Genomic DNA, 14,412 nt, shown 5'->3' on the forward strand with positions numbered 1-14,412 from the left:
TTCAACCGCTGACACAAACTATAATAAAACGTTAACGCCTTGTGTTGCCTACCGATGTAAAGCCTTTAAAAAATTGATATAAAGTCTTGTAAAGTGGCTACAAGTTTCATGTTGACTTCGTTTTGCTGCTATGTTGTAAAATGTGGGTATCTGTATACAATACAACCAACATACTATCGATGTAAGCGTATTTTATTTCTAAACAACCTTAAACAGCTAAACAAACATAGCAAAAAAACAAAGCACAGTGTAGGACTAAACAGAACGAGCAAAATCGCGAACGTGGCAAGTTTTTAAGGGGCAAGGTGGGTGGTTGCCCATAATGTAACACTTTACAAAAATATAGGTTTGCGGTGATTGTAGCTGTTAAAAAAGAACGCCCCTTAAGTTCCGTAATTGTCACTCCCATAGTACATCATGGTAATGCCGTATTTGTCAACTTAACGCTTTAAATTCAATCGTCCACTGTTGACAGACAGTTGTCTATTTTAACACATTAGACCTAAAGCAACTTTATTAGTTCTGATGCCGTTTTCGGCGTAACTGCAGTATTCTCGCTTTTAATAAAGTTATTTTTAGACCTTTTTTAAGCTTTGTGGTTGAATACTTGAGTTCTTAATGAGTTTTCTAATTTTTGTCGACAAGAAATTTTTGATCGTGGATACCATGTGTTGAAATTGTTTAGTTTAAACGCATAATGGATACTCGCCCATACTTAACTTGACCGGGCTCTACAATTTAGAAATAGTACTCGTTTCGCGTCCGAGTACTCGAGTTGGAACTCGTCGCATCAAAGTTTCGCGAAACTACACCATCACAGCACACTAAGCTGCGTCCGACGTCATCATCCAACAACTGACGTCATCGTCATCTGACGTCATACCATACGGTTGAACTCGTCGCATCGCAGCAGCTAAACTACTTAGCGATTTCGATGGAAGTTTCGATAACCTACACTGTGGTCACGCTCGGCTGCATCGCAGTGGCTGACGTCATGCGCTCCCCACTCTCCTCCTTGGAGGAGGCGCAGGAGCAAGAGTGAGAGGAGTGGGAGCAGGAGGAGAAAGAGTCGTGAAGCGGGGTGAAGCAAGAACTCATAGTTTTAAGTGATTCCGCTCGCATCGCACTGAAAGCAATAGAAGATGTGTGTTTTTTTAATTAAGAAATAAATACGTTGACTATGTTGAAAAGAAATACAGAATTTCGAATAGTGTAAAATGCTATACCTACTTCTGCATGGGTTTGATATTATTACTACCTTTAACTACAACGTCCATCCATTATACGGTATTAAGATTTACTTGAAACGTTTAAAATGATAGATACTTCTGTATGATCTTTGACGTTTAATCTACGATTTAACTACAACCTCCAGCCGTTATCTTAAGATTTATTTGAAAGGTTCAAAATGAAACCTTCTTCTGTATGGGCTTTCTTATTTTTACTACGTCTTGCTACCAGGGACTTGAACTCGTGACTCCAGTAAGATCATGGAAAACTACTCGAGTCTCGAGTCCGATGTGCGCATGCGCAAGAGCAAATTATGAAACTGTTAAGGCCGCAAACTGTAAATTCTAAAAGTGTAATGGCATATGGTGGAATATTTGCCAACCATGTATTGTGTGTTGGATGAATTATAAATGACACTCCTATGAGTGAATTGCTGAATTTTAGTTTTGTAAATGTTTGAAATACAGGCGGTAGAGTCAGAGCTGACCCTTGACTCGACGAAATCGCACATTTGGCCGGAGTCGGACTCGGGACACGGTATCGGGCTTGGGTTAATTTAAACCAGGGTAAATTTATTGTTTCGATCGTCGAAGTGTTGCAAGACTTACTTCAAATATTTCTGAACGTTGATGAATAAATTTATAGCTATAAGAAACCCATTATAACATAGGGTCTAGTTAACAATTCAGGCTTAACTAGCAAATTGTTTAATCAGTCGTTCAAATTGAAAATGCATCATTCTAGAAAATATCCAAAATTTAGCCGTTTTAAATTAAAAGTCTCCAAGATCGTCTTAAAGTCTTTCTATTGTGTATTACCTTGAGGCAACGTTGTAGAAGACTGGGTTCAGACATTCGCTTACTCTCAGTGAAATGTAGGCGGCGCATCCAAACAACCAATCAGTTCTCATGTGCTCCTCGGTCACTGAGTAGTTGTTCAGCGTGTAGGTAAATCGAACTAAACATATAACACGTTTTGGAAATATATTACCAAGAACGGTGGTACCAATACCGCAACTAGGCATCGGATGATACTATATTGTCATCAGGCACCTTTAGGTATCCCACTTTTAATAGATGTACAAGAAGTGTGGTAATACGGATAACGGTTTCTATTGTAATAAGAACTTCAAAGCCCATACAGAAGTAGATATCATTTTGAACGTTTCGAATAAGTCTTTATTCATTTTCGGAAAATTTTATATAATGCTGTTCTTCTCAACCTTTTCAACGTCGCAGCCCACTTTAACATCGTTTCTCGCATCGCAGGTTACGGGTAAATTTACAAAAATCCTTTCACGAACCGGTTTCTGGAATTCTAAAAGTATGGCTTTTTACTTTTTTTTTTACTAACATTTTGCTAAACGACTGGACTCCGTCAAATAAATGCTGATGATTGTGCTGAGGATCTTTACGTTTCAGTCTATCGCGACATTTATACTTAAATCAGGAATCACTTACTAGTCATAGGGATGTAACCCAGCAAAAAAGAGCCGACGATAAGAACAAGCTGAACCAGAATCATTCTTTCCTTTCGACGTCGTTTTATTTCGATCTGCGACAGCGTTTTGGACCTTTTTCGATCTGAAAATATTCAAAACAACTTCGGTATAGACAGTAGTGTAATGACTAAAGTCCATGACTTTATTGTTTCGACTTGACGTAAGTGACTCTTTTAAAAGACTTGACTTGACTTAATTTGTTTCGGAAAAATGATTTGACCTGACTTAAGTCTTCGAAAAATGACTTCACCTTTAAGTCATTGTGTCAAATGACTTCGGTTAAAATTAGGTGTTTTTATTTAAATTTTGTATTTTAAGGTGAAATATTTTTATTTTTATATCAGTGATTTGACTTGGAGTTGACTTTCTCTAATAATGACTTGACTGGGACTTGAGTCATTTCAAAATGACTTTTTTGCAATACTGGGTATAGAGACGTAAGTTTTTGAACAAATGTTTTGTTAATATATAGCCCTCTTAAAACCGCACTTTTAAGTAGTTCTCAACTTGCGTTACACGTATCACGTTTAGTTTTTTTTTCAGGTGATAAGTACGGACTTCTGGCCAATACAAAATGACGTAATTACTTTGTTTAAAAACAAAATTAAATACGTGAATTTAAAACGTAAGATAATGTAATGTTTTTTACACACAAGAACACGTTTCAAGTAGCCTACTTTAAAAGTAATACGTTTTCCTTAATTTTGTCTTAACGTTAAAACCTACACGATCCGATCTTGCTCGTTCTTCGTTTTTGCAGCCGTTTAATCTTGATGGCGATCATGAAAGAGAGAGCAATGATGAGTGTGATCGGGATGTAGAACATTATCGTGTAAGCCACGTAGACGTACATCTCGAAAATCGGGATCCTGTGATTGAAAAAAACGGTTACAATATGACTTGAAAAAACGGTTCAAATATGAATGATGTTTCGGGCACCACGCACCTACATCAAACGAACCTACAACAGTGGTCAAATAAGCAAAATTAATAAAAAAATGTAAATACAACAGTATTCTTTTCTTGGTTAACATTCCAAAGTTTGATTTTGAGGTAGAAAAGGCATTTTTTATCTTAATTTTCTTTTGGACCATTTTTCACAAAACTACATTTTAAGGTATAAAAGTTTATATTGGAATGCAAAAAAGGCTGAACTGCATAGGTTTTTATTTAGAAAAGTTAATTTAGAAATCACGAACATGTATATACACATTAGCGTTGTAGCTTATGTTTTATTCGGATAATGTATTGGCATGAAATTGCAAGTTATACTACAGGCCTCGGTGTATTTTGGAAGGTGGAACTAACACTACTATAGAAAAAAGTCTACATGGCCTTGCTTGACAGTGAGGACATGTTTAAGGGAAAAAGGGGAACGATGTTAGACTTGATTATATAGCACAGGCATCAATATTTTGTTACATCTGCGCAAATTGTAGTTACAGGGAGCGGTCAATTCCCTTTCCACAACTGGTATGTACATGTTTCATGGCAAACGAGACTTTTTGGGAAACAAGCCACAACTGAACTGCACTCAGTATTTTGGCTCTTAGTCGATACCGATACTATCGTGGTTTCGAGCGAGAATCAAAAATATATACTTGGAATTGGGTATTGCCTACGTTCCAGTTTCACCAAATTCTACACAGCTAAGCTGCAAAAATGAAATGTATTACTGGCCTAAGAAAAATTGCGGTTTTTACCAACCCTACCATTTTTTCGAAATGCTGCAAGAAGGCCATCTCGCCTCTGGTGTTTCCGACGTTCGGTTGATGACGTTTGCATCCGACCAGATCACCATGGGAACGAAGCTGGTGACGAAACTGGAAATCCACAACGTCCAAATCACAACCTGTAAGGGAGACCGTTAACATGCAGTGTTGTAAACAAGTGATTTTGAAACTTAATGTAGATCTTAGTTAAGTCATTCGTAAAATAACTTAATTCCTAGTCAGGTCTATTCGAATAAAATGATAAGTCAAATGCCAGCCCAAGTCGTCGGTTTCTTAAGTCAAGTCGTGTATAGTTAAGTCACCAGTGGCTGCTGCATCTCCGAAGCAAGTCTTAAAATGAGTAATTGTGTTTTTGACAATGCTAAACGCATGTCATCTTTGCGAACTATAGCATAAAACCAAAAATCCAGTATATGTGAACTGTTGTAATGCTGCCTTCCATTTTACAAGTTACGTCACACTCAATGCGATTTACAACATTTTAAAATGGGATTTGATCCATTAACAAGATTATGATTAAGCATGTTTACAAACGTTAATTAATTTAATAAAGATATATATAAAGTTTTTGCGGACCCTCTGGAACGTTTTGCGGACGCCCGGTTGAAAAGCACTGTATTAAAAGTCTGTATGTTTGTGACTCTGCGCATGTCTGTAAGCTTGTTTATAAGTTTTACCAACCTTTGCATGACTGATCTTTATGCTCCTGAAGCGGTGTGGCCACTGGATGGAGATAAAGCGCAGCAGGGTGAACACGAGAATGTGGGCGGAAGTCACCGAAGAAGTCCAGTTGTCCAGCCCCCAAATCGTCTGTGACGTAACAATAAAAAGCACAGTAATAATGGGATACAGGAAATGGCAATCTTTAAACCATTTAGTCATGAACTCTTTCGAAACAACATCGGTTTTATGTAACGCTGAATATTTCAAATAGGACTGATCAATAACTTTGCGAAACTACGCCTATGTATGAATAACATCAAACTATAAACGCAATATTGTAGTCAATTTGAAATACTAAAATATGCCCAAGCACATTTTTTTTTTTACATTTAATTACTGTTGCCTTACATTAAAAAAATGTTATTTTTATTAAAAAAAAACTCGCATAGTAATTTTCACTGACCACTTATGGCCCTTTACAAATCCCTAGGGGTCTTGACCACGGGCTGGGAACCACAGGTGCAGTCTACAACTAAACATTCTAAAACAGGTGTGACATCACAAGCCGTTTTAGCCGCGAACTGTTGCGTCACAATGAAAGCACAAGCGGCCTCCAGGTGTATGTCGCGTGTTTCCGTAACGACATCACTGTTATTATTACGTTCTTTACAATCGCGTTTTTTGGGTTTTGTGTTTCTTTCGTCTGACAAAAATTATCCAAGCCTTGATTACTTTGGCATATTCGATCAGAAACTTTGCACAAGTTAGTTATAAAATGCTTTACTGCAATATGTACTAATAGCAGTTGTATGGATTTAGGTTGTCGCCATTTGTTTTACCTTAGGACAAAATTGGAAGAAAATGTACAAACAAGCATGGTCAAACTATACACAACAACCCGAAATCAAATGTATTCAAAATTCAAATATTAAATATACAAGTTATTTTTTGTTTAAAAGATTGAAAATAGTTTTCAAGATTATTTTATAATCAAGTTTGTAGAGCTCTTCTGGCAAATGTAATTTTTATTCCGACTTTTCGACGTCTATACAGGTCGTCTTCATCAGGGTAAATAACACTGAATGCGACTAGTACAGTGCACGACAAACAAAGGAAAAACAGGAAAAAAGAATGGAACGCAAGCACGTTACAACGCAACGAAAACGCGATAACGAATGATTGGGCCTCTAATCTTTAAGCAGGTGCCTGACGGTCGCATTCAGTGTGATTTACCCTGATGAAGACGACCTGTATAGGACGTCGAAACGTCAGAATAAAAATTACATTTGCCAGAAGAGCTCTACAAACGTGATATTATGCCTGGCAGCAATAGCTTATATATTATTTTATAATGTAAAATAAATCCATCAAAACAATTTTTTGCCTCGCTTTTGTTCCTAATCAATGAAAACTAAAATTTTACGTAAAAAATGGGCCGTTTTTATCGACTAGTTTCAATCCTTTCAAAGGACTTGCAACGGTCTTACTATAAAATTTTACAATTTTGTAATGTATCAGAGGCGAGACAGCAGAACACCGATTCAGAACCCCAGCCTTGAAAAGAAATTGTTTACGGGCGCGTGACATTCATAAACTGCGCTCTGTTGAAAGATCTATGTTGCAGAACATTTCGATTAACATCTTAATAAAATAAAACCCGGGTCTTGTACGCAAAGCCAGTTTATGAATTATTAAACGCCTCCCGGGACAAAGAGCAACAATGTTAAACTGGGGCGTACCATGATAATTTCCTGTTTCAGACATTTGTTGTCTTCGCCGATTTGAGCTTTGGATAAAAAAACAACACAGACAAAAATTGAACTACACTATTTAAAAATATAAAACTTAAGGTTAATAGTATGCCTGTTAAACGTACTCTTAATTACAAATATAGCTTCTTTTTTTAGCCACTTATTATTAGTATATTAATTAAATACACCGGCTAAATACTACTACGTTCCTTCACGACGTTGTGGCATAAATATTTAATGGGACGGCCGGCAATGTTTTATCAGTTGTTGTGTTACGGATGATCATTGATCATGTTAGGGCGCAAATGACTGACAATAGAAACAGGCCAATGCCCTTCTAAGGTTCGACGACCAACGATAGCGACACATTTGGTATCCTACAACTGAAACACACAAGCCGCTGTTCATCGGGTAATGTTTGAGTTTACGACTTCAACTGGTTACTAAATAAAGCGAACACTTAGAACAGTGGTTCTCAACCTTTTTTTGTTCGTGGCCTATTTTCGTTGCACAAAAATTTTGTGGCCCAATACATTTTTAGGAAAGAAGAAACTATAACAAAGATTTAGAACAAAAAATAGCAGAGCATTTATCAAAACAGATTTATTCAACTGTGAGGTATTCCTTCTCAATTCCTCACCAAGCCATTATTTCTGTAAAATTAGGTATAGTGACACAAATGAAACTCAATTCTTCAATAAATCTAGCTTTGTTTAAATTGGTCTGTGGCCCACCTAAATAGTTTCCATGCCCACTGGTTAAGAACCGCTTAGAACAAAAAATACTTCACCACTAGGGATGTCCGATAGTAATATCGGTTTGGAAGCGATACCCGATGTCAAGTGGAAGTATCGGTACTTGTCCGATACTAGGGCGGTATCGGTGCCGATCCGGTAGCAAATTATTATTGAAATTGCATACATTATTTGCAATAAATCGCAGCAATTTATCGATAACAGTAAGATTTCAACTGTATAGGTCATTAAACTTTTAACCGTTAAAGCAAATTTTAGCATGTATTTAAAAAATGATTATTTTTCTGGCTATGTTGAAAATGAATAAAGAGTTATTCGAAACGTTCAAAATGATACCTACTTCTGTATGGGCTTTGATACTCTTATAACGTATTACTCATCTACTTAGGTAATTCGAGCATAACAATGACGTCATTTTGGAGCATAATGGTTGGAGGTTGTAGTAAGACGTAATAAGAATGACGTCATTAGTATCGGATCGGATCGCGATACTCTTTGTCCAAAATATCGGTTATCGGTTATCGGTTATCGGAATAAGATGTCCATCCCTATTCACCACATCTATTTAATTGTACACCGGTCCTTCTGGAGTGGCACTATTCAACTATACCAGCATATGTCGATCATAAACAGGGGAATTTGGAAAGGTTTACCAAAAGACTAGGCATGTACGATAAAATCGGATCGCGACCGATAACCGATCACAAAGGGGGTATCGGCACTCGTACAAAAGTGGTATCGGTGCCGATCCGACTCCGCATTAAATTAAGCATTTGAAACAGAGTGTGGCATCTAACTCAGCGTTTTCCACTTTGGAAGGTAATTATCATTTTAAAATATCTTATTAACAATAAATAATGTCAATTTTGAGCGCTAAAGCAACATTAGTTTCATATGTTGGATGCAATTTAAGTCTGCATGATTCAATATTTAAAGTTTTGTCTGTTTCGCCATAGCAAATACGTTGTATGGATTGGATCGCAGTATTTTTGCCCATAATATCAGGTATTATTGTATAGTAATAAACGCAATTAACGTATCACAGATCCCTACAAAATGCGAAACAAGGAAAAGCAACTGATCGTTCCGAAACACCTTCAAGTACAAAATGGTAGAATACGTGATTACAGTGTAAACCCTCTAGCTGTTTCCACTGCCCATCTAGATGATTTTCTGTGTTTTCGCCGTGCAATGTATTACATGGTATGATGCATTTTATAGGGCGACTTGCGTGGGTAGTCAAAACACGTGGAAAACAAATGAGCAGCTATAGTTTTGATTGATATATGCCTGCTAATAACAGTTCATACATCAAGGTCAGCATATTTGTTCATACCTTGCACAGGAAGGCAGGCAAGCGCCAGAGTACGAAGCCGAAAGTTCGTCTGTAGAGAAACAATGGGCTGATGACGGCCGAAGTAAGGTCGGAAAAGCACAGGCTCAGTATGAAGCGGTTGAACACCGACGACCTGCAAAGCACTAAGATATTTATTCCGAACGCTTCAAACTGTGACGTCACGAGAACTGGAATGAACCTGTCGCCCACCCAAAAAATTACATTCTGGGGAAAAAAATACAATTTTGGTGATGAATTTACGTAAGGAAAGCAGTGGGGAAAATGATGCCTAAGAGGTGTTTTACCCAAAAGCAGACGCTTTCCCCTAAAAAAAACAAAAAAAACTTTACATTCTTGGCAAAATTGAATTAAATAAAGCCATGGGTTTTCTAAGTTGGTGAATTTTGTGGCGTAATTACTTTAGGAAACCAGTTGGGTAAATATTACCTAAAAGTGTCAAAGAGTGCAAATATACGAAAAGTTTCCGACTTATACTATTAATTCCGCCATGGCACGAAAATTATGAAACGAATTAATGATATTGCTTCGGCAATTAAACCAATTCATTCCTTATTTTGTGAAACCAACCTGTAAAATCTTTCTGTGAAACATAAGCAATGATGGAAGAAAAGTTTGCAAGAGTTTGTAAAGACTCAAAGTCATTGTATTTTTACCAGGTTTTAAAAGACTCAAGTCACTGTTTTTTTTTCAAACAACTTGACTTGACTTTAGAGTTTTGGGCAAAATGATTTGACTATTACTTGATAAATTTGGGCGAATTACTTAAAATTGTCTTAAATATTTTAATTTAAATCGTCTTTTATGGAAAATGGGTTATTTGCCTTAATTTTAAACTTACACTAATTGGTTAAAATTCGTTTCTCTTTCCGTGTTTGCTGTACAAAATATTGTATTTTGTGAAATAAATTAACTTTAGGTATATTCTAGCATTTATTTTTGAAGCTAATGATTTGGCTTGCAATTGACTTGCTATGGCAACGGCTTTTACTGGACATGGACTGGTATTTATTGTAGATGACGTGAGTTGGATTTAGGGTATTCTGCATATGAGTTGTGGGGATAAATTGTTTACAAAACTGAAATACGCTGCAGACTGTAGTTCCGAAGTACTGCAAAAAATAAAAAATCTCGATGGGTTCAACGAATGTGTTGACCTCCGGTATCAGCAAACCGATTTTTAAACGTCACAAAATGTCACTCGCGGTTGTCAGTCTGAACCGCCACTTCCGTTCATTTTGCTCAGTACTGAGAATTGTGTCGCTTATAGGCTGTATGCAATTTCAACGCACCTAGAGGTGAAAAGGCCAGTCCTTTGCTAATTTTAGCATTGTCCGTAGAGCTGATTTAAATTAGAAAGATGATTAAGCACCTATGTCGGTCATCATGCAAAAACGCCAAAATTATGTGTGACATAATACCGGCTGAATTTCCCCTATTAAACTGAATAGATATCGTTAAAAATAAACAGAGGACCACACAATAAATCTTTAAATTTGACAAAGTATTGCTATTTAAAGCGTTGTTTTAAAAACAATTCAAGTTTATTAAATTTAAAGGTCTTTGTTTAAGATGATGTCTCTTTACTGGCCCTATTTGACTTTGACTTCGTTTTCAGCTACATCACAGATCCATGCATAGTGTACCTAGTAATACAAATATTTATTGCAGGCGTAATTCAGAGACAAATGCATTTTACGGCGGTCCGCCAAGTTTCTATTTCTCACGCGGCCCCCGTCAAAAATAATTTCCTAGTTGTAATGGGAAATTTCCCAGGGTCACTACTAGGGGTATTATTCATTCTGATACCGATACTTGATTTTTTCGACAAAAAGTATTGCGCTCTCATCCGAAACCAAATGACGTCACACTTATACTTAAACAAACAAAAAAGATGAAATTGAAACATTTTAGGGTAGTTCGTTTTAGGTTGTTAGGCTTAAATTTGCTTAGCGTAAGAAGGTTTAGTTACCTCCAGTTCCTACTAATTTCGGATAAATTTAACTTTCAAGGTGGAATCGCTTTTTTGAATCGCAAATTATGGCTGAAAAATATAAATTTGATTCCGGGTCGGCACCGATACCAGTATCTGACGAGTACCGATACCACCCTAGTATCGGACGAGCACCGATACCAACCTAGTATCGGACGAGTACCGATACCACCCTAGTATCGGACGAGTACCGATACCAACCTAGTATCAGACGAGTACCGATACTACCCTAGTATCGGACGAGTGCCGATACCACCCTAGTATCGGACGAGTACCGATACCACCCTAGTATCGGAGGAGTACCGATACTATCCTAGTATCGGGCGAGTACAGATACCCCCCCTAGTATCGGACGAGTACCGATACCACCCTAGTATCGGATGAGTACAGATACCCCCCTAGTATCGGACGAGTACCGATACCACCCTAGTACCGGACGAGTACGGATACCACCCTAGTATCGGAGGAGTACCGATACTACCCTAGTATCGGACGAGTACCGATACCACCCTAGTATCGGACGAGTACCGATACCACCCTAGTATCGGACGAGTACCGATACCAACCTAGTATCTGACGAGTACCGATACCACCCTAGTATCGGACGAGTACCGATACCAACCTAGTATCAGACGAGTACCGATACCACCCTAGTATCGGACGAGTACCGATACCACCTTAGTATCGGACGAGTGCCGATACCACCCTAGCATCGGACGAGTACCGATACCACCCTAGTATCGGACGAGTACAGATACCCCCCTAGTATCGGACGAGTACCGACACTACAAAAGTATCGGACGAGTACCGATACCACCTAGTATCGGACTAATGCCGATACTACCCTAGCATCGGACGAGTACCGATACCACCCTAGTATCGGACGAGTATCGATACTACCCTAGTATCGGACGAGTACCGATACCACCCTAGTATCGGACGAGTACCGATACCACCCTAGTATCGGACGAGTATCGATACTACCCTAGTATCGGACGAGTACCGATACCACCATAGTATCGGACGAGTACCGATACCACCCTAGTATCGGACGAGTTCCGATACCACCCTAGTATCGGACGAGTACCGATACCACCCTAGTATCGGACGAGTACCGATACCACCCTAGTATCGGACGAGTACCGATACCACCCTAGTATCGGACGAGTACCGATACTACCACGGCTCCGATCCAATATTATCGGACAATCCTTAGTCCCTACCTAAGAGCAGGAGTCCTGGTGATGACCACTACTGTGAGGATGTTGGCGAAAAGTCCGAACACAGCAAGAGGAAGAAGAATGATCGCGTTCACCAACGTACCTATGGATCCAAACGGAGCCTCTTCAAAGCTGCACAAAACATCGCACTTTAAGCCAAAGAAAACCATATACATGATAATTTTTTTTTTTTTTTTTTAACAAGAAAATATATATTTTAAAATTACAGCTCACTATCCAGTTGTCCTTCATTAGAATTAAGTGTATAAAAGTGTTACTCAGCCTATTTTTCGTGCCCACCCAAAGTGCTAAGCTTACGTATAACAATAAGTTCATTTTTTTGTTTTTTTGAACAAGAAAATGTATATATTTTATAAGAAAATATATATATATTATATATTTTTTTGAGTGTAAGTAAGGGTTTCTCAGCCTATTTGTCGTACCCACGCATGTGCTAATGTAGCCTACAGTATAACAACGACTCTTTGGTGAACCAACTTCTTAGCACAATTTTTTTAAATTTGCAACTTAGTTGTTGATGATACGCTTGCAATTTCAGTTTTTGCATATCGTCGTAAAAAAACAAAACACAACACACATGGCACATGCGTCTAACAATTTGATTAAAATTATTTTGGTATACTCGCGATCCATAAAACTACTTTGGAGTTCTTTGCATGTTTATAGACCAACAGCTGACCCAATTGGAACAACTTTATATCGGCGGGTTTAAAAGTTTCTCGAAATGAGAAGGCTATGTCATCTTTAAAAAGGAAGGGCGAGTCAAGGAAGCACGTGCTTTAGGGCTATCGACAGGAAGCATTTGATGACGAAATGTGGCCGTTTAACTCCAGGGCAAATTAAACTTGTAAACAACTTTTTCGAGAAAGCACTGCTATCTGATTCGACCATATGTTCGCATATGTTTGGCAAACTCAAAGTATTTTAAAAGGCGTAAAATGTCTCTAAATATTATAAAGTAAAAACTTTTTTTTACTTTCTATATAAAAAGGTCAGTGATTCTATGAGGTGTAGAAGAGACCGATAGCTGTCGTTACATTTTATGCAATACGTGTAAAACGTTCTTAAATCACCAGGTGTTCAAGTGTGGTCTTGGGCCCCTTTTTCAGTACGTGGATTAGTAATATTTAGGTGTCCATAAAGGCCTAAAAAAATTAAGTCTAATTTAAGCGTTCTTGCTATCTCTGTTGCACTGAATATGTGAAAAATAGAAATCACCTTGATCCTTGCAAGATAAATGTCGACCTTAATTCCTGATCAGTAACAGCAAAATAATCTTGCTAGATTATTTTTCTGTTCTTGCTATCTCCCCTTAAATATATTTAAACTTGATTTAAGTTCGAAATTTAAGCAAGTCCACTTGGTTTGTGACGTCATCTCTAATAAACTTTACGAACCAAATAGATTTGGGGGGGGGGGGGTTCCGCGTTAAACAGTTTAAGAACCCTTGTCATAATGTTAAGACTGTTTATAAAACACGTATAAAACATCAAATCATTTTTTAACAATGTCGTTGTAAACAGTCTTAACATAATCTGATACGAGAGGAAGAATCTTTCTTTCAACTTTATTGTCTGCGGGAGTTCCCTACTTCGGAAGGTGTTTCACCCCACCCATATATATGTTTATTCGGTATAGAGACGGTAAAATTACTTGTCTTGTGTAGTGATGTCCAAATGATTTGACTCCATTTCTTCCAGTGATCACTATATTGGCACAAATTTTACAAAAGCTATTTTTAAAGAATAGCACTAACTTTAAGGAAATAAACAAAAATCCAAGGTTAACATTACTGAGAGAGCACTCAATTGTTTAAAAGTTTCGTTAATTACTAGCGTGAATTACGTCATACAACACCGCAGTTTCAATTCCAAACTTTACATTACCGTTTCTCACAAAATAGCCACTTAATTACAATTTTTTAGCCATAAAAACACTGTGCACCGGGCCAGGCATTGTAATGTTTTAAAAGCGCTATTATAGTTAATAAAAGTACTACCAACTGACGAAATGTCACATTCGAAGAAACTTTTACTACTAAAATCTTATGTTTGAGATCCTGCAATATACATAAACAAAGTCGATTTAAAAACTTCTGTAAGTCTGCTATATACAGTAAAATTTCTGTTATTAAGAAAATCAACGAACTCCTTTATTTGTCACATTCTACGTGCAACAATGTAACGAACGA

The 14,412-nt window shown here is 37.5% G+C and overlaps 1 protein-coding gene across 1 annotated transcript; it reads right to left on the minus strand.

Moving 5' to 3' along the window:
• Positions 1–951: 951 nt before the first annotated feature.
• LOC146131923 (D(1B) dopamine receptor-like) lies at positions 952–13,971 on the minus strand. The gene is made up of 9 exons (XM_083397134.1): positions 13,875–13,971; positions 12,204–12,332; positions 8,970–9,102; positions 5,146–5,274; positions 4,444–4,583; positions 3,458–3,600; positions 2,691–2,813; positions 2,049–2,187; positions 952–1,126 (listed from the first exon to the last, which is right to left on the minus strand). Exons 1-9 carry the CDS (start codon positions 13,910–13,912, stop codon positions 952–954), a joined length of 1,149 nt encoding a protein of 382 aa, XP_083253260.1. The 5' UTR covers positions 13,913–13,971.
• Positions 13,972–14,412: the final 441 nt, after the last annotated feature.

Source organism: Ascidiella aspersa, chromosome 9 (genome assembly GCF_963924565.1).
Source record: "Ascidiella aspersa chromosome 9, kaAscAspe10.2, whole genome shotgun sequence".
Taxonomy (NCBI): domain Eukaryota; kingdom Metazoa; phylum Chordata; class Ascidiacea; order Phlebobranchia; family Ascidiidae; genus Ascidiella; species Ascidiella aspersa.

What these genes read in the sequence shown, in the direction of transcription:
- LOC146131923 (XM_083397134.1), bottom strand. Translation starts at nt 13,912, where the DNA reads ATGGAGTCAAATCATTTGGACATCACTACACAAGACAA. An exon ending in TGCCTGCCTTCCTGTGCAAG is followed by an intron (nt 5,275 to 8,969) that starts GTATGAACAAAT and finishes GTTACGTCACAG; the next exon opens with ACGATTTGGGGGCTGGACAA. An exon ending in AACGAGCAAGATCGGATCGT is followed by an intron (nt 2,814 to 3,457) that starts GTAGGTTTTAAC and finishes GAATATTTTCAG; the next exon opens with ATCGAAAAAGGTCCAAAACG.